Here is a 27,316-nt window from a genome sequence, read left to right on the forward strand (position 1 = left end):
CTTCTAAGGTTAATTGCATTATCTTTGAGACATTGTTGTGAACAAGGCTGCCCTGTAAACATCTAAAAGCTAAGTTACTCAGCATTTCATATTCTGCTCTTTTGACTGGTTTTCAGCATTATATCTGCTTAATTTCTCTTCTCCTCCCTGTTTCTTACTAAAAAAATATAAAAAAGCACAAAAAATAAATCCTTCTCTTTCCTCTGTTAAATCTTATTTCCTCTTCCTGCATTTTTGTTTAAAATACTGTGTTTTAGGTGGTATAGAGACTATATTTCTGGTGCCTGTGGCTCAGGGTGACTAAAGTAGGGAAAATCCTGTTATAAATCCTGTGTTTTAGGGTAGCACTGATAGAACCTGCAGTTTTGTTTAGGTGGTATAGAGCCTATATTTCTGCCTTACTAGTAGTCTTACTTATAGTCCCACCAACCCTAGGGACCACTATTCATATATAGAGACCCATATAATCAGGACTACTCAAATCAAGTCACTACACAACCAATCAAGATGACCTTTATTCTATGCAATCACTGTGGTGCTTTAATTCCAAGACATACTATTTGGAGGCTTAAGGCTTGCCCCATCTGTCTTCAACTTGCCAGTATTAAGGAGGAGCTCTGCAAACTTAAACAGGAATTGAATACAATTAAAGCAGCTTCCATCACTCCACAAAATCATACCAACTTACCACCTCTACCTCAAAGAATAAAACAGCCCAGGAATAAATGGGTCACAGTAGGCTCAGGAAGACTGCGACATGTAACACAGAAACATCCACCTTCACTAATATTACCTCTACAGAATTCCTTCGCTCCACTAGTGCACTGCGATACTCAGGAAAACAGAAGGGAGGTGGGACTGGAACCAATGAAGGTAACTCAAGAGAACAAGCGCACCCTAAGTACAAATAAAAAAGCCAAAAACAGAAAACTATTACTGTTGGGGGATTCCATCATCAGAGGCATTAACCTTGGAACACAAGGCGAGGAGACCAAAATAGTGAAATGTCTTCCAGGATCCTCAGCTACCAGGAGTCCCAGGCAAATACTGACTATAATTAAGGAAGAAACTAAGGATTTTAACACTGATGTTGTTATCCATCTGGGAACAAATGACCTGGCCAACAACTCCACACTTGCAGCACAGAAAGCTTTTCGGGAGCTTGGTGAGGGCGTGAAACCTTTTGTAAAGACTTTAGCTTTTTCTGAAATACTGCCTGCATATGGAAAAGGAGAGCAAAGAGTGAAAAACACAGAGGACTTTAATAGATGGCTCAGAGCCTGGTGTCATCAAGAAGGCTTCAGGTACATAGGAGGATGGGGAAATACATGGAAGGACAAGAAGCTATATTGCACTGATGGGCTACATATTACTACAGCAGGAAAAAGAAACCTTGCAGAGAAATTTAGACAATATTTTTCTAGGCATTTAAACTAGAAGGTGGGGGTGGTGTATGTACGAAGGACAATTATAGAGACCACCCCCGGCAAAAGAAAAGATGTGATAGTAGTAAAGGCTGCAACATAAGCAATATCAGCAACTCATTTCTTAGTATTGCAACGGAAAGTGAAACGACACAAAAATCCATACAAAAAAGGACTTTATCGCTGAAAAATAGCTGGAAAGCGATGACCACAAATGCTCGCAGTCTAAGCAACAAAGTTCATGATCTGCAAGCCCTGATATTAGAGGCAGATCTAGATATTGTTGCTATCACAGAGACATGATTCAGTGAATCACATGGATGGGATGCAAACATACCGGGATATAATCTTTTTAGGAAGGACAGAGATGGTCATAAAGGTGGAGGAGTAGCTCTCTATGTAAAGATCAATATCCAAGCGACCGAAATGCAAGGGACCTGGGGAGAGGAAGAAGCGATATGGATTGCTCTGAAAAGAGAAGATGGAACTTCTATCTACGTGGGTGTAGTCTACAGACCTCCGACTCAATCGCAGCAAATTGATAAGGATCTGATTGTGGATATCCAAAAGTTTGGAAGGAAAGAGGAGGTTCTGCTGTTGGGAGATTTCAACCTGCCGGATGCGGACTGGAATGTTCCGGATGCAGAATCGGAAAGAAGTAGGGAGATTGTGGATGCCTTTCAAGAGGCTCTGCTCAGACAAATGGTGACGGAACCTACAAGGGAAAAAGCGATATTGGATCTGGTCCTCACAAATGGAGAGAGTATCTCTAATGTTCGAGTGGGTGCTCACCTGGGTAGTAGCGATCATCAAACGGTTTGGCTTGATATAACGGCTAAAGTGGAGAGCGGCCGCACGATACTTAAAGTCCTAGATTTCAAACGTACGGACTTTAATGCAATGGGAAAGTACCTGAAGAAAGAGCTGTTAGGATGGGAGGACATAAGAGAAGTGGAAAGACAGTGGTCTAAGCTGAAAGGAGCGATAAAAATGGCTACGGACCTTTATGTGAAGAAAATCAATAAAAACAAGAGAAAAAGGAAGCCGATATGGTTCTCCAACCTAGTGGCTGAGAAAATAAAAGGCGAAAGAGTTGGCGTTCATGAAATATAAAAAAACCCAAGAAGAGGAGAGCAGAAAGGACTACAGGGTGAAACTGAAAGAAGCCAAGAGAGAGATACGTTTGGCGAAGGCACAGGTGGAAGAACAAATGGCTAAAAATGTAAAACAGGGAGATAAAAATTTTTTCAGATATATTAGTGAAAGGAGGAAGATAAAAAATGGAATTGCTAGGCTAAAAGATGCTGGGAACAAATATGTGGAGAGTGATGAGGAGAAAGCAAATGTGCTAAACAAATACTTCTGTTCTGTGTTCACAGAAGAAAATCCTGGAGAAGGACCGAGATTGTCTGGCAAAGTTACACGAGAAAATGGAGTAGATTCTGCGCCGTTCACGGAGGAGGGTGTTTATGAGCAACTTGAAAAACTGAAGGTGGACATAGCGATGGGACCAGACGGGATCCATCCCAGGATACTAAGGGAGCTCAGAGAGGTTCTGGCAAGTCCTATTAAAGACTTGTTCAACAAATCTCTGGAGACAGGAGTGATTCCTGGGGATTGGAGGAGAACGGATGTGGTCCCTATTCATAAAAGTGGTAACAGGGATGAAGCAGGAAACTACAGGCCGGTGAGCCTCACTTCAGTTGTTGGAAAAATAATGGAAGTGTTGCTGAAAGAAAGGATAGTGTATTTCCTTGAATCTAATGGGTTACAGGGTCCGAGGCAACATGGCTTTACAAAAGGTAAATCGTGCCAAACGAACCTGATTGAATTTTTTGATTGGGTAACCAGAGAGCTGGATCGAGGACATATGCTAGATGTAATTTACTTGGATTTCAGCAAAGCCTTTGATACAGTTCCTCATAGGAGGCTGTTGAACAAACTTGAAGGGCTGAAGTTAGGACCCAAAGTGGTGAACTGGGTCAGAAACTGGCTGTCGGACAGACGCCAGAGGGTGGTGGTTAATGGAAGTCGCTCGAAGGAAGGAAAGGTGACTAGTGGAGTCCCTCAGGGTTCGGTGCTGGGGCCAATCCTGTTCAATATGTATGTAAGTGACATTGCTGAAGGGTTAGAAGGAAAAGTGTGCCTTTTTGCAGATGATACCAAGATTTGTAACAGAGTAGACACCGAAGAGGGAGTGGAGAATATGAAAAAGGATCTGCAAAAGTTAGAGGAATGGTCTAATGCCTGGCAACTAAAATTCAATGCAAAGAAATGCAGAGTAATGCATTTGGGGATTAATAATAGGAAGGAACCGTATATGCTGGGAGGAGAGAAGCTGATATGCACGGACGGGGAGAGGGACCTTGGGGTGATAGTGTCCGAAGATCTAAAGGCGAAAAAACAGTGTGACAAGGCAGTGGCTGCTGCCAGAAGGATTCTGGGCTGTATAAAGAGAGGCGTAGTCAATAGAAGGAAGAAGGTGTTGATGCCCCTGTACAGGTCATTGGTGAGGCCCCACTTGGAGTATTGTGTTCAGTTTTGGAGACCGTATCTGGCGAAAGACGTAAGAAGACTTGAGGCGGTCCAGAGGAGGGCGACGAAAATGATAGGAGGCTTGTGCCAGAAGACGTATGAGGAGAGACTGGAAGCCCTGAATATGTATACCCTAGCGGAAAGGAGAGACAGGGGAGATATGATTCAGACGTTCAAATACTTAAAGGGTATTAACGTAGAACAAAATCTTTTCCTGAGAAAGGAAAATGGTAAAACCAGAGGACATAATTTGAGGTTGAGGGGTGGTAGATTCAGGGGCAATGTTAGGAAATTCTACTTTACGGAGAGGGTGGTGGATGCCTGGAATGCGCTCCCGAGAGAGGTGGTGGAGAGTAAAACTGTGACTGAGTTCAAAGAAGCGTGGGATGAACACAGAAGATTTAGAATCAGAAAATAATATTAAATATTGAACTAAGGCCAGTTACTGGGCAGACTTTCACGGTCTGTGTCTGTGTATGGCCGTTTGGTGGAGGATGGGCAAGGGAGGGCTTCAATGGCTGGGGAGGGTGTAGATGGGCTGGAGTAAGTCTTGTAGATATAAACGTTGTAAATAGTTATAGTAGGGATTCATTCACACCAAAAAAATAATAACAAGTACAGGACAGTTGACAAAATCATAAATAAACGGAGAAAAATAAACCTCAATTGTGGGTCGCCGGGACTACACAAGTACCCTAAGCTCCCCACCTCATCACGGGTTTATAAAAAAACTCCGTACAATTATAGGTTACTTTCACACTTCAACATCTCTTTAGAGGAATAATATTCAAAAATTCTCAAAGGATTTGAATTTCAACGTCCATAAATTTTCTATAATTAGGTGAAACAGTCCCAAACTCACTATATTTATGGCAATTAGCTTCAGCTGTAGACAAATTCAAAACAGGATTTAATAGCGTGGCTGTAAAACCTGCATGATAGCATATATAAGAGAGTTAAACACTCATCTGAAGGTAGAATCTTCGTCCCAAGTAAGTCTTAACAGAGATTTCGGCAGTTGGAACCCAAGCATAGTACCGGGTAAAGCTTTGGATTCTTGCCCAGAAATAGCTAAGAAGAAAAAAAAAAAAAAAATTTTTAAATTGAATCAGGTTGGGCAGACTGGATGGACCATTCGGGTCTTTATCTGCCGTCATCTACTATGTTACTATGCCAGCTGCAGCTCCCAGAGGTCTTTGGAATGTTCCTGTACTCAGGGCTGTGGTAACTTGCAAATGAACTGGAAGGGACTGACCCCTCAAAGTGGTGGGCTCCAGGTCCTCCTGCAGTTGCTCATGGTCTCCCAATTAAACCGATATCAGTTTAACCTAGAGACCTAAACACCGCTCATCTGTCATGTCTAGCAAGTTAACCCTGGGCCTATACATCCTGGGTGCTTGTCGTCAGCCTTGACTTTGGACTAGTCCCCATCCCTAGGCTTGGCCCTGACCTCTTCCTCTCCTCAGCAACTTATGACCCCCTCCACATCAAACAACAAACAAAAGAATTCAGCCATCCCTTATACCAGCACCAAACAGACACCAACAAATACCTGGATGGCTGCAGTTCCACACAAAGACACAAGAGACAGCAAGTTGTACACAGCTCCACACATCCAGCCACAAACACAGAAACTTGTACACAAATCTGGGGTCAAAAAAGGAGAGGGGACAAAAACAAGAGGGGAATGGGGAAGGAAGAGATATGAGTGGTATAGGTGACAAAGGACTGAGCAAAAGTGGCAGGGTTAGTAAGTTAAGGATATGTATATGGAATAGGGTCAGAGCACACAGCAAAAACTCAAAATATCACCAAGAATCACCAGAAGCACAAACACATTCTGGGATTCCTAAAGACCACAGTCAGCTGCACCTAAATGTTATCATAACTGTGCCATGAGACGCCGATATCAGTGCCAATTTCCCTCCGAAATGCCCCATACAGCATGGATTGATACCCAAGTGGGTGCCTGCCAACTATGATGCCCTCTATGGGAAAGAGGCCGACAGGACTGGTGCGGATGGTCAGCAATGAAACACTGTGAGGCGGAGGCATTAAAAAAAAAAAAAAGGGAGCTGATACAACAACAAGTTCAGAAGAAGGCTGAGGAAGTCGCTGCACAGGGTCCTGTTGATGATCATCATCTCAACACTCTGAAGAAAAAGATACTGGCGATAGTTGGGCTCGTAACACTAGCTGGTTTAGGAGGCATTGACACTTCCTAAACACGCACCAGTTAAGACAATGTAGCACAACGGCCCCAATCTTTATTGCACCATGGACCGTTTTCATGCAAGTCAATTTTTCCACAGACTGTGTGTGTGTGTGTGTGTGTGTAGGGGGCGGGTGGGGGGGGGGAGGGTTAGGGGTTCAAGCATGTAATTATATAATTTAAATATTACATATATAATGTAAATGTAATTATTACATTTCATATTCTGTACCGTATTTTTCGCTCTATAAGATGCACTTTTTCTTCCCCCAAAAAGTGGGTGTAAATAAGGGTGCATCTTATAAGAACATATAAGAAGTGCCTCCGCTGGGTCAGACCAGAGGTCCATCATGCCCAGCAGTCCACTCACGTGGCGGCCCATCAGATCCAGGACCTATATGGTAATCCTCTATCTATACCCTTCTATCCCCTTTTCCTGCAGGAAATCATCCAATCCCTTCTTGAATCCCAATACCGTACTTTGTCCTATCACACCCTCTGGAAGTGCATTCCAGGTGTCCACCACCCTCTGGGTGAAGAAGAACTTCCTAGCATTGGTTCTGAATCTGTCCCCTTTTAATTTTTCCGAATGCCCTCTCATTCTTGTACTTTTCAAAAGTGAAGAATCTGTCCCTCTCCACTTTCTCTATGCCCTTCATGATCTTGTAAGTCTCTATCATGTCCCCTCTAAGGGTCTGCTTTTCCAGGGAAAAGAGCCCCAGTTTCTCCAATCTTTCAGCATATGAAAGGTTTTCCATACCTTTTATCAATCGCGTCGCTCTTTTCTGAACCCTCTCGAGTAACGCCATATCCTTCTTAAGGTTCCGCCCCTCCTCTGGCATCGCAATCTTGCTGCAGGCTGCTTCCCCAGGTAAATGGTGCGGGTAGGCCATGGGGAGGGGGGGAATCCAGATGCGAGACCCGGACGTCGGGGGCTGACCCGGACGCAGGTGGGGAATCGGACCGGGAGCACCCCCTCAGGGCTTGCACCCGGGGCGGACCGCCTCCCCGCCCCCCCCCCCTTGGACGCCACTGCTTCACCGCCATTAGAGACTGCAAGCGAACTTTCTCATGCCCGTTTCATTTTGATTTCCTTTCAACAAATAGACTTTTTTGTCGGCGTAGAAACCCATGTGCTAAAATAAAATTTAAGGGGGTAGGGTGGACGTGTATTTATTTTATTTTTTTGGAGAGGAACCGGGGGGGAGTTGCGGATTGTGTCCTTGCTTAGAGACCTGTTCAATGGAAGTACCGTATGGCATTTAAATAATAAGATATTTCAGTGTTCTTTCCTATAGTTATTAATGAAAGAAAAGAATTTGCAAGTGTTAAGACACTTTAATTTATTATTGTTAATTTTGGCTAAGCAAAATGTTTCTATTTTTCTGTAGGGTAATGCAAATATTTTGTTTAAAAGGGTTGCAGGGCTGTGTTTTCATTTTTTAGCCTTGGGTTGAAAAAATGAATGCTTTGTAGCTCTGCAAACACTATCCCCCTGCCTGCCTGCTTGCCTTGGGGTGGGGGGGGGGGTCCTGCCTGCCTGCCACTAGGGATAGGATACAGAGCCTTGCAGGGAGGGTGGACAGGGTGCAGAGACTAGCAAGGAGTGTAGGGTTGGGTGCATTGACTGGCAGATAGAATTTGGTTCAGAATGTTTTTTTTTCTTGTTTTCCTCCTCTACATCTAGGGTGCATCTTATGGAGCGAAAAATACAGTACTTTATTTCTATTATTATTATCGTATAAACTCGAATATAGGTGATGGGTCAAAACCGCGCGAGTCAAAGCCACGTGGACAATGGAGCTCCGACAATCGCACGCAGGACGTCTGTGCACTGGATTTAAACAGTATTTTAAAGAGCTCGGAGGGGTGTGTGTGTGTGGGAACCCCTACTTCACTTAGAACTGTTGGCGCTCCCGTTGGGGTGGGGGGGGGGCATCTGCTCTATTTCTATGCCTCTACCAGAAACTGTCTGTCTCTCCCTTCCATCTCTCCCTCCCCCCACATTGGTCCGGCACCCATCTTCTTCCCTCCACTCCCCCTATGGTCTGGAATCTCTGTCTTCTTCCCTTCTATCTCTCACTCCCTCCCCCAGGTGGTTTTTAGCATCTCTCTCCTCCCTTCCTCCTTTCAAATCTGTTATCTGTCTCTTCCCCCTCCCCCAATGCTCTGGTATCTCTCTCTCCTCTCCCTTCCTTTTCTGCTCTCCCTTCTCAATTTGTTTGCTACCTCTTGTCTACTTTATTACTTTCCAGTCCTCAATTTCCCTTTCATTGTGTCTACCTACAGCTTGCCACCTCTTTCCCTCACCCCTTCCAGTATCTCACTAACTTTGTCCTCTTCCCCCAATTCAGCATGTACCCTTTTTTTCATCCCTTTCTTCCATCCAACATGTGCTTTCCTCTCTCTCCCTTTTCCACTTCCATGCAGTGTCTTTTCCTCCCTCTGTCCCCTCCCCACTTCCATGCGGCGTCTGTTCCCCCTGTCCTCCCCACTTCCATGCAGCATCTACTCCCCCCCACTTCCATGCAGCGTCTGCTCCCCCCTCTCCTCCTCACTTCTATGCAGTGTCTGCTCCCCCTCTCCTCCCCACTTCTTCTTTTTTTTTTTATTTATAAATTTATTCATTTGTTACAACTTATAACAATTCCATGAAAACAAATAATCAAGGAAAATACATCAAAATAAAAGAAAATCTAATTCAAGTCCACATTATATGAGGGCTGCTTGTTCTATTGGCATCACCAAATCATAAGTAAAAATTAACAGGAAATTATTCAATAATCTTCAGGTCAGGCAAAAGAAAAAACTTCTATATTTCACTCAACCTCAATCTCTGCAATAGTTTCAGGTAAAATATTTACTTTGTTTTTGTCATGAAGAAAGTTCTCTAAATGAGCTGGATCTACAAAAACATATCTAACATTTTGATAAGTCACCAAACATTTACATGGAAATTTAAGGAAAAAGGAAGCTCCTACACCCAAGACACGAGTTTTGAGTTGTAGAAATTGTTTCCTCCTATATTGTGTTTGTTTGGAGACATCTGGAAAGATGTTTATCTGTTGACCACAAAACAAGGCACTCTTATTTATAAAATATAATTTAAGAATATCCTGTTTTTCTATATCAGTTTTGAAAGTGACCAACAATGTTGCTCTTTTGGCTATAAAATCCTTCGATGATTCCAAGAATTGAGAAATATTTAAACTGTCAGGAGACACTAATTGATCCTTATCCCCCTCTTCTGAAGCCACTTTTACTCCACTAGGAATATAATAAAGATTATCTGGTGTGAAGGATTCTATCTTAGTATAGGAAAGTATATCCTTTAAATACATTTTTAATAACTCCAAATGAGAAAGGTAATGGGATATAGGAAAATTCAGAAATCTGAGGTTCCTGGATCTCATAGCGTTTTCCATTTTTTCCATCTGTAAATGTAATAAAGTATTATCCTTTACATTAGAAACTGCACAAGATTGCATTACAGAAACAGATGCTTCCACTTTATCAATTTTTTTCTCAATTGAAGCCAATTGAGTGTCATGATCAGTCACTTTACTTGTTATCTCAGAGGAAAATTGGCATAATTTTACTACTGTGCCTTGTAATGAATTATCAATTCTATTAACAACTGTCCAGACATCTTGAAGAGTAACCACTTTATTGCCCAACTCAGGCCTGTTAACAGGACCAGTAGGCATTGAGACAGGGGATACAGATAACAATTGTTTCCCCTTTATTATGCTTTTGGCGTCCAGTTCAAGTTCAAATGAGTGTAGAGGAGATGAATCCAAATCTACTATGGAGTCAGAGTCATCTTTCTCTAGGGAAAATTGAACAGGTTGAGGTGGAGGCGTGGGTTCCCCAGATGAGAGAGAAACAGATTGGATCTGTAAATCAGGCTTACCTTCCAACGCTGTTACAGGAATATGGCACAAATGACGATCCATTGGACCAGAATTTATTGTAGAAATAATCTTAGCCTTTCGTTTGCCCATAACTTCACAAATCTTCTCCCTGCTCCTCCTGGGCTCCGAAGGGGCTCAAAAGGAGCGTGTCCTGCCCCTTTGGCCACGCCCCTTCGGGCTCGCGTCCGCAGGCCGCGTTCCGCGGCTCACAGCAGGTTTTATTCGTGGGAGCGAGGACCTCTCCTCCCGATGGCAGATGCCGGGTGGTGGCTGCAGGGGTGCCTGACTGAAGGGAGATGTCAGCAACAGCTTCAGTCAGCCCTCTTTTCTCCGCGGCTCACAGCAGGTTTTATTCGTGGGAGCGAGGACCTCTCCTCCCGATGGCAGATGCCGGGTGGTGGCTGCAGGGGTGCCTGACTGAAGGGAGATGTCAGCAACAGCTTCAGTCAGCCCTCTTTTCTCCGCGGCTCACAGCAGGTTTTATTCATGGGAGCGAGGACCTCTCCTCCCGATGGCAGATGCCGGGTGGTGGCTGCAGGGGTGCCTGACTGAAGGGAGATGTCAGCAACAGCTTCAGTCAGCCCTCTTTTCTCCGCGACTCACAGCAGGTTTTATTCGTGGGAGCGAGGACCTCTCCTCCCGATGGCAGATGCCGGGTGGTGGCTGCAGGGGTGCCTGACTGAAGGGAGATGTCAGCAACAGCTTCAGTCAGCCCTCTCCTCCCCACTTCTATGCAGCGTCTGCTCCCCTCTCCTCCCCACTTCCATGCAGCATTTCTCCACCCTATTCTCCCCACTTCCATGCAGCGTCTGCTCCTCTCTCCCCTTCCGCTCTCTCTCCACTTCCCTTCAGTGCCACTCAACCTCTTCCCCTTGTCAGACCATCTCCCTCCCTGCCTGTCACTTTTGAGTTGCTTTTCAGAATCGATATTTTTCTCTCTCCAAGCAATTCAGACACTACAGCCTTCTCACAAGTCATGCGCAGCTGCCCCAAAACGTCTCCTCTGATGCAACTTCCTGTTTCCGCCTGTGCGGTTCATGTCAGAGGAGATGTTTCAGGCAGTCATGCGCGACTTGTGAGAAGGCTGTGGCATCTGGGCAGCTTAGAAAGAGAAAATTCTGAAAAGGTCAAGTGAAGGTGAAGAGAGGGAGATGGCTTTATGAGGGGAAGAAATGCCCAAACCACAGCGATCGGGAGGGAGGGAGCTGCTGGACCATACGATCGTGAGGAAGGCTGCTGACCGGGAGGGGTAGGAAGGGAGGCAACGTGAGGCAGTTATTTACTGCGGGGACAAGGCCATTCACCGCTCCACGGGGCGGTGAATGGCCTTGTCCTCATACCCATGGCTACCAGTCTTTTTTTGCCACGTTCCTGTGGGTTACCCACGGCTACTACTACTATTAGTTATTTCTATAGCACTACCAGACGCACGTAGTGCTGTACAGCTAGCCGTGGATAACAATCACTGTGTCATTCTCTAACCCCAACAACATCAAAGACTTTAACACCACAGTTGAATAGCTACACAAGAAAGACCCAAACAACCCCATCATAATCACTCAGCCCACTTTCCCAAGCAAAGATCGGTCCAAAAGTAGGGAGATTTGTATTACTATGCAATAACATACATAGCACAAGTACATAGAAATATATAACAAAATAAAGTTGGGAGAATGCTGGGTAATGAATGTATTGCAAACATGCCTGGATTTTTGGTTCAAGCAAGATCCTTTTTAAACAGCTAGAATGAGTGGGCATGGAAAAGCAAATCATGAGCTATCTTCACTCCTACACTGAAGCCACTTTTTCAGGTTCAAACAATTTTATTGATACAATCAAGAGTGCAAACAGAACAATGGAACACAAAAGGTTCACAATACAAACAATGATGCATCATATTCAACACAATTCAAGGAAATACAGGAGATAGGTACAGCAACAAACCCCCCTCAAATCGACTCATGGTCAGCTAGGCCAGAGTCGGCAGAATGGCCCTCCGGGACCCTAGACTCTTATGAGCCCCGAAGATGCCACTCCACCTCCCTCCTCCCACTCATTCCCAATACCGAAACCCCAATACATGAACCATATGAACCCTCCCTTTCCAACCCCCTCACCTCCCATCGGTACTCTCCGCCCCACCTCACCATTGCTCTCTCACCCCAACAAGCTGAGCTCCCAATTCAGGACACCTATCGTAAAATCTCACTGCGTCCCTTTGGATGTAAAGATTGCAGATATGGCTCCCATACATTCAAGAACACCGTCTTCTGCTTCTTAGACCCTCCCGCATCCCTCGCCTCCCAGATAGCCAACTGATGCAACTAGTTCCTCCAGTGCCAAAACGCCGGAGGGTCCTGGACCGTCCAGTATTGAAAAATACATTTCCGGGCCAACAAGCTCATCTTTCTACAGAGAGCCCTGTTCCCCCTTGAAGCCACTTTTTAATGAAGCTGCGTTAAGGGTTTCTATCACGAGTCACTGCGGTATAAGCTCCGACACCTACGATAGTGGCGTAGCAAGAAGGGTGCAAGGGGGCCCCAGGTGCAGTCTTCCTCAGGGTGTCGACACCCCTCCTCCTCTCCAGACCCCTTCCCACTCCTCTCTGCTGCACGAGTCAGCACCCACGCCCCTTCCCCGTACCTTTTTAACTTCGGCATGAGCAGCAACAAAGTTGCTGCCCACGTTGGCTTCGGCACTTTCTCTGACTTCACTTCTGGGCACCGGTCACCCTTGCTCAGCCACTAGCCTGTGATAAAAAAAAACAAACAAACCCTAACGCAGCTTCATAAAAGGGAGCCTGAATTTGGTCCAAATTCATTCCATTTTCGAAGAGTTATTTCACCCCAGAGATGGACACCACATTCTCCATGTCTTAAATATAATTTCTTTCCCACATTTCACTAGGTTAGAAAGACTAACTAAGCCTTTTAGAATACCCACTCACAAATCAATTTAATAAAAATTACATGGTAACTACAACCGGATATAACCACCAACTACACTGTGCTTAGCAAGCCTAGATAAATTTAAAGGAGCTCTTAAAGCTTTTTTATATAGAGACGCCTTTGAACAATGATCTAATCTCCTACGTTCCTCTCTCTCCATTCCGTGCGGGTAATCAACAGTTTGAATAAAACTTCTAGCCCCTCTCCTTTGTTCTATCCTTTTTTTGTTTTCTCTCCTTTACTATACCTTATTGTAGTTCACTCTTAGTCCTTTTGTGTCATGTTAGTCCATTCTGTCTTTGTATCTGATAATATATATTTTTGTTGTGTATCCCCTGATTTTAAATATTTTGTATAATCGATAGGCGATATCTACTATAATAAAACCCTAAGCACGCATGTGCACTTCAAACTTCGTGATCCCTGCGTCCGTGATCTGTAACTCCGTGCCAGTAGAACGCTACTGCGCATGCGGAGTTTGAAATGGACACCATGGACGCAAGGAAGCGGAGAACATGCCGGCGACTCCCCCCTCCCTCCCTCACTCTAAGGCCCGTGGGGTGTTCAAAATTGGCCCGCCAGACAACAAACCGCTGCTGCCACCGCTGCTCTTCATTCGCATCTGCCCTCCTCTTCAAAGCAGCCTGCGGCCGGCTATAGCAAACCTCGCAGGCCACTCTCCACCTCGATATCAAGTTCCATCTGACGCGATCCCGTACGTCAGAGGAGGAGCGAGATCGCGTCAGAGGGAATGTGCTACCGAGGTGGAGAGTGGCCTGCGAGGTTTGGTACAGCCGGCTGGCGATCTCAGCAGGCTGCTTTGAAGAGGAGAGCAGACGCGAATGAAGAGCAGCAGCGGCGGCAGTGGTTCGTGCCGGTGGGCCAGAAGAGACCAAGAAGCCGGGATGCAGGGAGGGGAGGAACAGCGGTTTGGGAGCAGGTATTAGGGAGCAGGGAAGAGGTGCTGCAGGACAGGGGGAGGAGATAAAATAAAGGGAGAAGGGCTGCTGCTGGACAGGGGGAGCAGTGAAGGGGTGGTGCTGGACAGGTATTGATGGACAGGGGGAGTAGGGAAGAGGTGCTGCTGGATGGGGGGGGTAAAAAGAAAGGAGAAGGGCTGCTGCTGGACAGGGGGAGCAGGGATGAGGTGCTGCTGGACAGTGGGGAGGTAAAAAGAAGGGAGAAGGGCTGCTGCTGGACACAGGGAGCAGTGAAGGGTTGCTGCTGGACAGGGGGAGGTAAAAGGAAGGGAGAAGGGCTACTGCTGGACAGGGGGAGCAGGCAAGGGGTGGTGGTGGACAGCCAAGGAAAGAGAAAGACAGAGACTGAAAGCGACCAAGGAGAGAGAGAAAGAAAGAAAGACACAGACACACACATCTATTCTAGCACCCATTAATGTAACGGGCTTAAAGACTAGTATCAAATAACCATTAAACTTGAACTTGAAACTTTCTTTCAGACTTACTAAAAAGTGCTTAACTTAAACGTATAAAAAAGTTTAACAAACGCTTAATTAATTAACACTGCAGCCAAACAAAAAATAAAACCAACAGAAGCGCCTCTCTCACCAATTATGCAGAAACAAATGAAAGCACTTAAATTATCTCTACTTCTACTCTTTCCTATTAGTCGTATTTCAAGTCAATTTTCCATAATCAAACTAGCTTACCTCATCCATTCTTACTGGTTTTGTTTGTGTGCGATTTTATCCGAGATCAAAGAAAATAGAACTCTTAACGCCTTCAGAATAGCTTTAAAATTAACCAAAGCGCGCTTTATTTACATCACAGTTCAAGTCTATAGAAACACGCCCAATAACGTGAAATATAGTCAAACGTCATCACCTTGCGACGTTCTGTAGTGTATTAGTGGACGTAGACTGAGATTCAGCTCCGACATGTTTTCTTTTTAAATGGCTTCTTATTATACTTAGAGATCTATCTTTGTATCGGGACAAGAAAAGGTATACGGTATGTTTGAAACTGGAGTACTTATTTTGTTTATCATTCTTAACCCACGAGAGTAGCTTTTTCGTGTTCACAGCACACATAAGAGTTCACCTTCTTTACCAGTAAGATAATTGGTTCAACTGCTTTCTTAGAAAGTTAGCGCCAGGTTTCCAACAGGCCAATGAAGGGTAGATGGACATTACTCACTGCTTGGATCGATGTTGAAGTAAAAAATAAAGTGAAAGAGATCAGAAATCTCATTTATAGTTGTAACAATCCGATAAGGTTTGCGCGAGTGCTTTCGACGGGGGCGGAGCTTCCTGTGGGTCGAGGTGTTTTTCAATAGGTTGGATAAATTTCGCTTCTGCGCGCTGAGAGAGGGGAGGAGCTGTGATGGCAACAGTGGTAGAGTAGCGTCGCGCGTTGGGGTTTTGCGGCCTGGTCACGGCAAGCGAGTGACGCAGGGAGAGAAGTGAAAAGAATTAGCGGACTGAGCCGGCAGGTAGGCTGCTCGGTAGGTGAGTAATTCATGAAATCTTTTTTTTTTTTTATTTGTTCTTTTTCTCGCGCGAGGCCTGCACTATGGTTTCTTGTTTTTGGACTTTGCGCCGCGGCCTTCTCATTCTTCGCCTGAGGAAAAACTGCGCATAATTGTGAGGTTTTTATCGTCTTATATTTGGAGTGTCATTTTCTGTTTTTGTTAAGATGGTTGTACAGTAGTTGCCGCTGGACGGTTAAATGAAGGAAAAAATAATCTGGACCTGTAGGCGAGTGGACAGGCTGTGGGCCCTGATTCTGTCGCCGCCACACTGCTGCCTACAAGGTCTGCTGCTTCTATTACAGTCTTGTCTGACTGCGTTGACTAAGGAGGAGGGTGCTTACTAAAATAGAAAACTTTTGGCATGGTATAATTTTATTATTTGGAAATGTTAACTTTTCTTATATTCTGGTCATTGTTTCTATTGCATATTAAAAAAAAGTGTACTTATGCGGTAAACATAGTAGGTAACGCTAATCGTTTTACTCTTTGCTTCTCTACCGCTTTGGCTGAATAAAATTACAAATTCTCATAAACCACTTTGTTAAACTAAGATCAGCCCCTTTCTAACGTGTTTAGACCATCTAAAAACACAATCTTCAGGTACCAATCTGCCTGGTACTTTTGACCTGGATTGGCCACTCCACGGGGATGGAAGCAGGATGAACTATTGGTCTGACCTAGTATGGCTATTTTTACATTCTTTTTTTACATACTTGTAACTTATATAATGAAACAATTTATTTTTTTAACGTGAATAGAACTAAAAGGCTGGTGCAGAAAGTTGCATGTTGTGTGCCAGTGAGTGCTCCACTTTCACTGTAAACCTAATAACAAAAGTTTTACTTGTGAGTCCACCTTCATAAGAAAAAAAAAAGCAGCACATGTTTGTGGCAGTAGATCAAAAAGTGTGCCTTATTTTCTGTATTTGAGTGGAGACTGGCTCAAGCACTGGCAAGAACGATATATTAAAAAAAATTCTGGTGGATTTGCATTCCCCCTACCCCTCAATATCCCAGAATTATCCTTGGCACTCTAGGAGACCCCTTCTTGCCTCATGTGGATGTGACCCGTTCCCCACTCCTGCCATACTCACAAATAAGCCCTGATAGTCTAGTACAGTGTTTCTCGACTTCTTCAAGCCAAGTTCCCCCTATCCAGGCTCTGACCCCACCCCCATAATAATGGTACTAATTGTAATGCAATTTCTTCCATCCATTTTCATATACACACAAAATAATCTTAATACATTATGGCAACCACAAAATTAAAAAAAAACACAAAGCACACTGTATGCAGAGAAAATATTAATTATTATTTATATTTATTTATTTATTTATTCAATTTTCTATACCGTTCTCCCAGGGGAGCTCAGAACGGTTTACATGCATTTATTCAGGTACTCAAGCAGTTTTTTTTTTCAAAGAGATCAAGACAGATGACTTTAAAAATATGCAATGTCACTTAAGTAATAACTATAGAAAAATAGACAAATATAGTGCAAAATATAGACAGCAGCAGTGTTCCCTCTAAGCTGCGCTGGCGTGCGCTGGCGCACAAAATATTACATCCAGCGCACAAGTTTCACGTCACAGCGCACGGCGGGCAGGGCGGCGAGAGGAGAATCGGGCGAGTTGGCTCATAACTTGCTGGCGCCCGATATTTTTAGCGCACAGCGAAAAAAATTTTGCTCACAACACCCGCCCGCTTAGAGGGAGCACTGGACAGCAGATATAAATTCTCAAAACTGACACATTTTGATCACTAAATTGAAAATAAAATATTTCCTACCTTTGCTGTCTGGTGATTTCACGAGTCTCTAGTTGCACTTCCTTCTGACTGTGCATCCAATGATTTTTTTTTCTGCCTCCTGCATGCTTCCTCTCGTCCAGACCACATTCCATTCCCCAACCAACATCTCTCTCTGTCCCTCCATGAGTCCAACTTTTCTTCCTCTTTCCTCTGCCCCCATTAGCAACATGTCTTCCTCTCTCTCTCTATCTCTCTCATTCCCTCCCCTGCTGCTAAGGGAGTGGGGAAAGCGAGAGATCCAGGGTGCCACTCACTCCCTCTACTGCCACATCCAACATTTCTACCTCCTTTTCACCAGTCCAATATCTCTTTCTCTCTGTCTCCTGCACGCTTCCTCTCCTCCAGTCCTCATTCCCTTCCCCAACCAACTTCTCTCTCTCCCTCCACGAGTCCAACTTTTTACACTCTTCCCTCTCCCCCTTCCCCTGAGTGTGACATTTCTCCTTCTCTCTGTCTCTCTCTCTCTGTCCCCATGAGCCCAACAGTTTCTGCCTCCTGCACACTTCCTCTGCTCCGGACCTCATTCCCTTTCCCAACCAACATCTCTCTCTGTTCTTCCATAAGCCAACTTTTCTTCCTCTCGCCTCCACCCCTATTGGCAACAAGTCTCCCTCTCTCTTGCTGTCCATCTGTCTTGAGAGATCCAGGCATCTCTCCCACCCCGTCTACTGTCACATTCAACATGGTCTCCCTCTCTTCCCCCGGATCATGTGCAGCATTTTTCACCTCTGCCCACCAGCCTCATGCCCATTTCTCCTTCTATCACCTCTCTCCAGCACAATGCCACATCTCTCCCGCCATCACTATGTCCAACATTCCTCCCCCTTGCATCCCATTCAGTCTGATCCCTCTGTTCCATCTCCACCACCATATCCAATATTTCTCCCTCTCATCCTTCTGTTCCCCATGCATCTCTACCAAACTCATCTCTCTGCGCCCAGTTCTCCTCTTTCTTTCGTACCCCATGTACACCACCTCTTTTCCTCTCACTTGTACACTAACGCCCAACAATTCTCCCTTTCTATTCCCTCCCATGTCCCAAGTTATTGCTCCCTCCCTCCCTTCTGTGTCCCATGTTCATGCCTCCACCCCCTGCCGGGGATTCTGTCCACTCGCCCCTGAATCTGACCCAGTTCTTGTTTGAGCCGCACTTGCTCCTTCAGTCTTCAGCGGCACTCCTTGCAGGGAGGGCACAAGAAGCGATTCACATGCTGCATGTGGCTGACGCACGAGCCTTCCCTCTGATGTCTACTCTGACGTTGGAGAGAAGGTTTCTGGTTCAGCTACTTATGTGCAGCGTGGAAATTACTGCCTGTGCCATCCCTGCAAGGAGGGGTGGGAAGGTGAGATCCCCAGCGGCGGCAGCTTCTACAGACAAGGGGGAATATCCTCCGGCGGCTAGGCTGCGTACTCCTAAGGTTACGCTTACCGCATGTTGAGAAACACTTGTGTAGGGGTACTAACTCGGTAGGAATTCCTTGGACCTGGGGGAATGGGAACTGTCACTCGAGGCCTTCCTGCTTGTCACTCAGAAGTGAGGCATTCCAATTCTAAACCTCTTGCCACAATGCCAAAGTCCCCAGGTTTTTCAGCAGAAGAAAAAAAGTATGGTTTAGAGCAGTGTTCTTCAACCTTTTTACACCTATGGACCAGCAGAAATAAAATAATTATTTTGTGGACCGGCATTTCGCAGACTGGCGGTTGAAGAACCGCTAAGTCGTGGGCCAGACCCTGCCCATCTCTACCCAATCTCCACCCCAGACCCTGACCCCATAGTCCTAATTGTAACACTATTTTTTTCCATTCATTTTTTATATATACACACAATATAATCTTATTAACAAAGCATCGATCGTACCGCAGACCGGCAGTTGAAGGACACAGTTTTGGGCCTGATGCACATGCTGGCCCTGTGGACCGGCAGGAAATTTCTGTGGACCGGCACCAGTCCATGGACCGGTGGTTGAAAAACAATGGTTTAGAGGGTCTGAATGTTCTCCAACCTTAACTAGAATCAGATCTTTGTCTTTCCCCTGTGACCAATGACAAGCAGAGTTCTTTAGACTGCCCTAGACTGGCCCAGAAGGCTGTGATACCATTTCATCTCCCTTCAAGTCAGGGAATGCTGCTTCAGGGCACTGTCCAGTTGGAGGGTCTGTCTTAACTGCCTAGCTTTTCATAGGTCAAAGTTAAGGAAAAAAGGTTAATCTGAAGATGTTATTACTACCTTACTTCAAGCTAGAAAATTCTCTAGCTCCTCCATTTATGCTCAGATCTGGCAAGTTTTTGAAGAATGGTGTTTTGAAAGGGCTTTGTTCCATTTTTGCCCAGATTCTAGCTGCCTTTCAAGAAGTATTTTAAAAAGGGCTGTCTTACAGTTCTCTAAGTGTGCAGGTGGTGACCCTAGCCAGTTATCAGGGTAGACTTCTTAATTCCTCCTTAGCCATTCAACCAGATGTGGTTTGTTTCTTGAAAGGGGTTGATTATCTTAAACATCCTTGCCCTGAGTGGAATATTAACCTGGTACTAAGGTCCCTGCAGAGGATACCTTTTAAGTCTCTGAGAAAAGCTACTGTGAAATACCTTACCCTCAAATCTGTTATCCTTGTCATAATATCATCTGCACGTGGGATTTCTGGGCTACAGACTGTATCCTGTGTTTCACTAAGTAGGAGACGGAGATCGAGTCTCCACATATGAGACCCAATCGTTCCGGAATTGCGCTCTGCCCACTGACTGTCGATTGACAAATTATTGTATGTTCAAAGGCCTAATAATGGCCTACAAACTCTTCAATGGCATGGTACTGGCCTACGCCCCAAACTTGACTGCTTTACTCACACAAGAAGAAAAGCGATTGTGCATGCCCTTGGGACGCGCCCTCCACCTTGAGAAATCCCGAAAAAGATCTTACATGCACTACCTACCGCGCCTCTGGAACAAACTTCCTACCCACATAAGATTGTTAGAAGATCTATTGAACTTCAGGAAGGCAATAAAAGCTCACCTCTTCCCCTGACCCTCTGAGAGTGTGCCAATTTGACAAAGGGCCCTGACTCCACTGTTTCGTATTACAAACAATGACTTGCTTGTCCTATGTCTTACCATACCATGTTTTGTCATAACAGTTCAACATCCTTGTTCTGCGATACTATATGTCATATTTAGCATACTATGTTTGCCATGCCATGATCTCCCATACTTGCCACACAGTCTGTCATTCCATGTCTTCCATGCTATGTTTGTAATGCATGCTTGCCTGCCTGCCTAACCATTTTTGCCAAGTCATGTCATACTGTTAGCCATGCTTAGTAATACTGTTTGCCGTGCTCTGTTTTACCAAACTAGGCTTGCCATGCTGTGTCTCACCATACTGTGTTTGTTAAATTACCTTTTTTACCATGCTTTGTTAACTCTGTTTGCCTCTTTGTCTGACAGTATTTGCCATGCTACCTTTTACCATACTATGTCTGAAAATGTGGCACAGTGGTTAGTGTTCTGGCCTCAACTCCCTGAGGTTATAGGTTCAAACCCATGCTGCTCCTTGTGACCTTGAACAGGTAACTGGATCCCCCATTGCCCCCAGGTACATTAGATAAATTGTGAGTCCACTGGGGCAAACGGAGAAAAATGCTAAGAGTCCCTAAATAAATTCATGTAAACCGTTCTGAACTCTCCTGGGAGAACGGTATATAAAATCGAGTAACTCTATATTTACTATTTGGGGAAAAATACTATGGGGGTGGGAAGGAGGTGACATGTAAAAATTATCAAAAAAGCAAAGATTTTAATGTCTGCCCTATAGTGTTTTTGGGCTCGCTGAGATGAATACTCAGCATAACTCTGAAACGCGCGGAGAGATTTCAACCAAACTTGGTACACATATGACTTACTATCTGGGGAAAAATATTGTGGTGGTGGGAAGGGTATAACATGTAAAAATTGTCAAAAACGACAAATAACCCATAGTTTTTGGGCTCACTGAGATGAATACTGACACTCCCGATGCCATTTAAATCCAAGTTCAGCACCATAGAAAAGGACATTCCTGTGGGACATGTGGAGGGGTGGGACATTTTAGGATAAATAAATATCTGGGCTATGCCAGGTAATTTGCTAGTAAATATTTAAGAAATCCTTCCCCCATTTATCTGAAGCATAGGTGACCATTTCCTTGGTTCCTTATTTCCTCCCTAACGTGGTGACTGCGTTTCACCTAAATTAACCTTTGTTTCTTCTGTCCTTTCAGGGGGAGAATTACATGGTCGAGTCACATTATTATGACAAACGCCTACTTCTGACATCAGGAACGCACACTAATGAATAATGTATATGTCGTGCAAACTTTGTGGGTATATAAGGTAGGACGTCAGCAAGTTGCCAATATAGCAACCATGGCTATCATGGGGAAAAAAGCACGATTTATAAGATGCTGTAAAAGGAATGATCATTGGCCTTCAAGCTAAGGGCGGCAGCATTTCAGAAATGGCAGAGTTTGTGAACTGTTCACAGGCTGCTGTGGTTAAAGTGTACCGTGAGTGGATGAATGGAATCTTTTTGACGACTCGACGTGGTAACTGGGAGGGCTGCATGAGCCATCGATAACGAGAGGTGAACGATGGCTGAACAGGTTGGTGCGAGCCGATTGGCACGCTACCATTGAGTAACTCACCATCCAAATGAACCAGGGGGGGGGGGCTTCCAGATGTGTGTCCAAAGCAACTGTGCAGTGAATGGGGGACTGGCGCAGACGGCTGGTGACTGCACCCATGCTCATGAGGGTTCATTGCAAAAAACAGCTGCAATTTGCACAGGAATACAAACATTCGACTTGCACCGACTGGCAGAGGGATGCCTTCTCCGATGAATCATGTTTTGAGTTCCATCAAACAGATGGCCATTGACGTGTCAGACATGAAACCACCAAAAACAAACACCCAGCAGCCTTTGTTGGATGTACACAAGCTGGTGGCATCAGCATTATGGTCTAGGGCAGGGGTAGGCAATGCCGATCCTCAAGAGCTGGAGCCAGGTCAGGTTTTCAGGATATCCACAAAAAATATGCATGAGATAGATTTGCATCTCAAGGAGGCAGTGCATGCAAATCCATCTCGTACATATTCATGGTGGAGATCCTGAAACCTGACCTGGCTTCGGCTCTCGAGGACCGGAATTACTTACCCCTGGTCTAGGAAAGGTCATGCACCTCGGCAGTAGAAATCCGTGCAGAACTTACACCTTAAATGGTGTGACCTTAGCTAGGATTGTAACAGAACGAGATTTGGGAGTGATCATCAGTGCAGATATGAAAGCTGCCAGTCAAGTGGAGAAGGCTTCGTCTAAGGCAAAACAAATGTTAGGTTGTATCCGCAGAAGTTTCGTCAGCCGGAAGCCTGAGGTCATCATGCCGTTATACAGAACCATGGTGAGACCACATCTGGAATACTGTGTGCAATTCTGGAGGCCACATTACCATAAAGATGTGCTAAGAGTAGAGTCGGTTCAGCGGATGGCCACCAGAATGGTCTCGGGGTTCAAGGATCTATCATATGAAGAGAGGCTGAACAAATTGCAGCTCTACTCTCTTGAGGCGCGTAGGGAGAAGGGAGACATGATCGAGACATTTAAATACATCACTGGACGTATCGAGGTGGAAGAAGATATTTTCCTTCTCCAAGGACCCTCAGCCACAAGAGGGCATCCGCTTAAACTCAGGGGTGGGAAATTTCATGGTGACACCAGAAAGTATTTCTTCACCGAAAGAGTGGTTGATCATTGGAACAAGCTTCTGATACAGGTAATCGAGGCCAACAGCGTGCCAGATTTTAAGGGTAAATGGGATGCCCATGTGGGATCCCTAAGAGGGTGGAGTTAAGAATGGGTCATTAGGAGTGTGATCTCCAGGAGTGGGCAGACTTGATGGGCTGTGGCCCTTATCTGCCGTCATTTTTCTATGTTTCTATGTATTCTTGTTATAGTCTGGATCCCTTAATACCTCTGTAGGCATTCTCAACCGATATGGGCATCTTTCCATCCTCTCTGATCAAGTATCCCTGTATATGTTGACGGTCTTCCCTGTGTCCGATGGGATCTTTTAACAGGATAATGCAATATGTCATACCGCCAGCATTGTTCGTGAGTGGTTTGCAGAGCCATGACCAAGACTTCCAGCTACTTCCCTGGCCTCTGAAATCCCAAGACCTTAACCCAATTGAGCACATTTGGGACCACCTTGATTGACATGTTGGTTGACTGGATCCACCACCATGTACGGTACCCATTAGCAGCTGTCAGAAGCACTGCAATCTGCATGACTCCAGATACCTCTACCAACCACCCAGCATCTTATTGAGTCATTCCCATGGCATCTGGCAGCTATCCATGCTGCCAGAGGTGGTTATTCTGGATATTAGCAGGTGGTCATAATAATGAGACTCGACCATGTATAAGATAGACTTTCAGTTGCTCCGATTCCTTGATGTTCAAGTACTACTTCCATATTTACAAGCTATCAATCAGTTTCACCATTTGGATCATCTTTTTTGTTGTCCAATCCATACCAGGATAATTCTACCTCCTAAAACAACCATTGCCTGCTGGGTTAAAGAGGCTATTGTCTCAGCTTTATATTCTTTCTGGCAAACAACCCTTATCTTTTCTCTGAACTCATTCTACCAGAGCCCTTTTGACTTCTTGGGCAGAGTCTAGGGCTTAATCCTTAAAAGAAATTTGTAGATCGACTACATAGTTGTCTTTCTATTAATTTTCCATGCACTATTACTCAGATGTGACGGCTCGATCAAAGCACCCTTTGGAGCAACTATTATCTTCGTGGGTGTTTCTGCTACATCCCACCCTATATAAGGATTGTTTTTAGCTACATCCCACAAGTCTCTGGATTCATCTGCTGCTGATGACCCATTTTCAGAACTATCGGTTGATTTTTCTGCTTAGAGTTGTTGCTGTATGTTGCTGTTTCTGGTTCTAGTTGTACTCTTCATATGTTAATTTTGTGAGGAAGGAGAAATGTTTGGTCCTAATCAAATCAGTTTAAATAACAATTTAAATCACTAGTCAAATTTTTTTAATATCATGGTTTTCTCATTGTATTTGCTGCCACTCTGTACTGTCCAAAAAATTAATATTTGCTTGTTTAAACTCATTATTTCTAAATAACAGCTGTATCAAAATGGTGATAACATGATGATAAATATATTTTTGCAAAAATACCAAAATTCCTCAAGGTAATCTTTAAGAAATATGATGAAATCAAAACATTTACCAACCTGAAGATCTCTGCCTGTTGAAACAAGTTTCTTTTGTCATATTCATCAAAGCACTTCTCGTGATGTTACATTTCACTAACCATAGGTAGAGGAACTTCATTAAAACATTCACAAATTGGGTCTCTGTTACGGCCTTCTGCCATTATAGGTTTTCTCCTCCAAGGAGAGAATAATATGATAAACCTCAGGCTGTACATACAAATATCCCAAGATTCTGCTTAAAATGCTTCCTTTTCATTTCTATTTCTCTTCCCTCCTCACACTTCGCTGCTTGTGCAGAAATATAAACGTGGAGGGGCATAATAAAAAAAAACGTCTTTAAGTCCCCTTTTGGCCTAAGTCCTTAAACGTTCAACGCAGAAGCAGGGAAAGTGTCCATAACCAAACCAAACGTCCTTGTTTTGATTATGGCCTTCCTCTGCCTAAACGTCCAATCACTACTACGTCTAAAAGTACACCCACACCACGTCTACACTTTTCAGCCATAATGAAACAAAAAAACGCCTAAGCCCCAAACGTCCAACAGAAGGGCTTTTAGGCGAAGGAGGAGCCAGTCCTTCGCCTAAAAGCTGGATTCTGTAACCGGTATCTGTCAAAAACAACACCGGTTACAGAATCCCCCCCCCACAACCATCCAGGCAGGAGGGTGCCCAAGCCCTCCTGCCATGTCAAACCGCGACCCCCCTCCCGACAACATCGGGGCAAGAGGGAGCTCAAGCCTTCTTGCCTCGGCCATCCGCAGCAAACCCCGACGATATCGGGGCAAGAGGGAGCCTATTCTGATTGGCCCAGGCGCTTTAGGCCCCACCTGTGGGCGGGCCTTTGGGACGGCTGGGCCAATCTGGCCCCATTCTGCCGGTGGCTGCCTGCCGGACAGGCGGTTTTGGCTCCCGTCTGTCCGGCCAACTTAAAAAAAGGTATGGGGAAGAGGGGTGGGGGTGGGGGTGGGGGGGTCGTAGGGTCGGCCGGGGGTCGCGGGTCGGCTGGGGGGGGGAGATTGGGGGTTCTGGGGGGAGTGATCGTTGGGGGGAGGGGGGCCTGGGATCCCTCCTGCCCGTATTGTAGTGGGGGGTGGGGGTAGGGGGTCGCCGGGGCCAGGAGGGTTTGGGCTCCCTCCTGGCCCATTCATGTAGCGGCGGGAGGGGTCGCCGGAGCCAGGAGGGTTTGGGCTCCCTCCTGGCCCATTCATGTAGCGGCGGAGGGGGGAGGTCGCCAGGGCCAGGAGGGCTTGGGCTCCTTCCTGGCTCGAACGAGTTGCGGGGGGGTGGGGTGGTCGCCGGGGCCAGGAGAGCTTGGGCTCTCTCCTGGCCCGATATTAATCGCGAGGGGGGGTGTGATGGATCGCGGCAGGAGAGATGCCTCATCTCCCCTACCGCGATGCCATCACTCCTCTACCGGAACTGCCGCGACCTGCGTCAGGAGAGATAGGGCATCTCTCCTGCCGCGGGTCGCGGCAGTTCAGGTAGAGGAGTGATGGCATCGCGGTAGGGGAGATGAGGCATCTCTCCTGCTGCGATGCTTGCGGTGGGTAGGTTGCCGGGCCGCTGAACTGATGGCGCCAGCGGCCATCAGCTCAGCGGCCCCTTTTTCGGCACTTAGACCTGGTTTGACTACGTGTAAGTCAAAAAGATTTAAGGCCGACTAGGCAACCTGTTAATGTTTTAGTTATACCTGTTGTACGCCTAGGTGTATGTCGGCCCACCTCCTGCCCACTGCCCGTCCTTTCCCCTCCTCTAAACACACCTCTTTTCTCTCTGTGCGTTTAGTGGCAGGGGAAAGGCCTAAGCTGTTTTTAGATATGTCTAAAAAACAGCTTTGGTTATGGGTACTTGGACGATCAGGCTTTTTGATCGTCCAAGTAGCCATTTAGGACACTTTCTAGTTTTGCTTTTTTTTTATTATTACCCCCTTAGTATTTAAGAGGTAAGGCCTCTTAAATTATTCAAAGGAACAATGGGGCTAAGGTCTTTTTCTCAACTTTGTATATTTTATAGCATTTTTTGCTGTGAAGATGCGGCATGTTATTTATCTCTGCAGACAAATTCACACTTTTGAGAAATTCAAAACCAAGCATCTGTGATAATATCTTCTAGATAGAAAATTACCCGCAATTTTATGAATGGATTAATGGAATTCATTTACCAAATAATTTAAACATTAGTAACATAACAAATGATGGCAGATAAAGACCCGAATGATCCATCCAGTCTGGCCAAACATACTCTCTATAATTTGATAATTTAAATTGGTTTTTCTTACATATTTCTGGGCCAGAAATCTAGAGCTCTGCCTGGTACTGTGCATAGGTTCCATCTACTGTTGTCTCCATCAAAGCTTACTCCAGCTCATCTGAACCATCCCAGCCCATCCTCAACTAAATGACCGTGCTAGTCTGCCCAGTACTAGTCTTAGTTCTTCAATATTTACCATTATTTTCTGATTAGAGATCCTCTGTGTTCATCCCATGCTTTTTTGAACTATGTCACCGTTTTCTTCTCCACTACCTCCCTCGGGAGCACATTCCAGGCATCAAAAACCCTCTCGGTAAAAAAGAATTTCCTAACATTACTCTTAACTCTACCACCCCTCAACCTCAGATTATGCCCTCTGGTTTTACCATTTTCCTTTCTCTGGAAAAGATTTTGTTCTATGTTCTATTTTGTATCTCCTTCATCTTTTATGCCTCATCACTGTCATG

The 27,316-nt window shown here is 45.2% G+C and overlaps 2 protein-coding genes across 14 annotated transcripts in view; one reads left to right on the top strand and one right to left on the bottom strand.

Annotated features, from left to right (window-relative positions):
- The window catches only part of THOC6 (THO complex 6), a 199,006-nt gene extending 183,670 nt beyond the window's left edge, over positions 1-15,336 (bottom strand). For 3 of the 8 annotated variants that reach the window (XM_033944779.1, XM_033944778.1, XM_033944771.1), the window contains exon 1: positions 15,190-15,336. In XM_033944779.1, coding sequence (XP_033800670.1) covers positions 15,190-15,243 — 54 coding nt within the window. In that variant the 5' untranslated portion in view covers positions 15,244-15,336. Of the gene's footprint in view, positions 1-12,728; positions 12,835-14,702; positions 14,853-14,877; positions 15,058-15,093 lie in introns of those variants that run through there. The other 5 variants (XM_033944774.1, XM_033944773.1, XM_033944775.1 and 2 more) reach the window with 5 other exon arrangements.
- The window catches only part of SRRM2 (serine/arginine repetitive matrix 2), a 549,687-nt gene continuing 537,246 nt past the window's right edge, over positions 14,876-27,316 (top strand). For 3 of the 6 annotated variants that reach the window (XM_033944764.1, XM_033944769.1, XM_033944770.1), the window contains exon 1: positions 15,349-15,500. The gene's annotated coding sequence lies outside the window, so the exon portion shown is untranslated. Of the gene's footprint in view, positions 15,004-15,343; positions 15,501-27,316 lie in introns of those variants that run through there. The other 3 variants (XM_033944768.1, XM_033944767.1, XM_033944766.1) reach the window with 3 other exon arrangements.

Source organism: Geotrypetes seraphini, chromosome 5, assembly GCF_902459505.1.
Source record: "Geotrypetes seraphini chromosome 5, aGeoSer1.1, whole genome shotgun sequence".
NCBI lineage: Eukaryota > Metazoa > Chordata > Amphibia > Gymnophiona > Dermophiidae > Geotrypetes > Geotrypetes seraphini.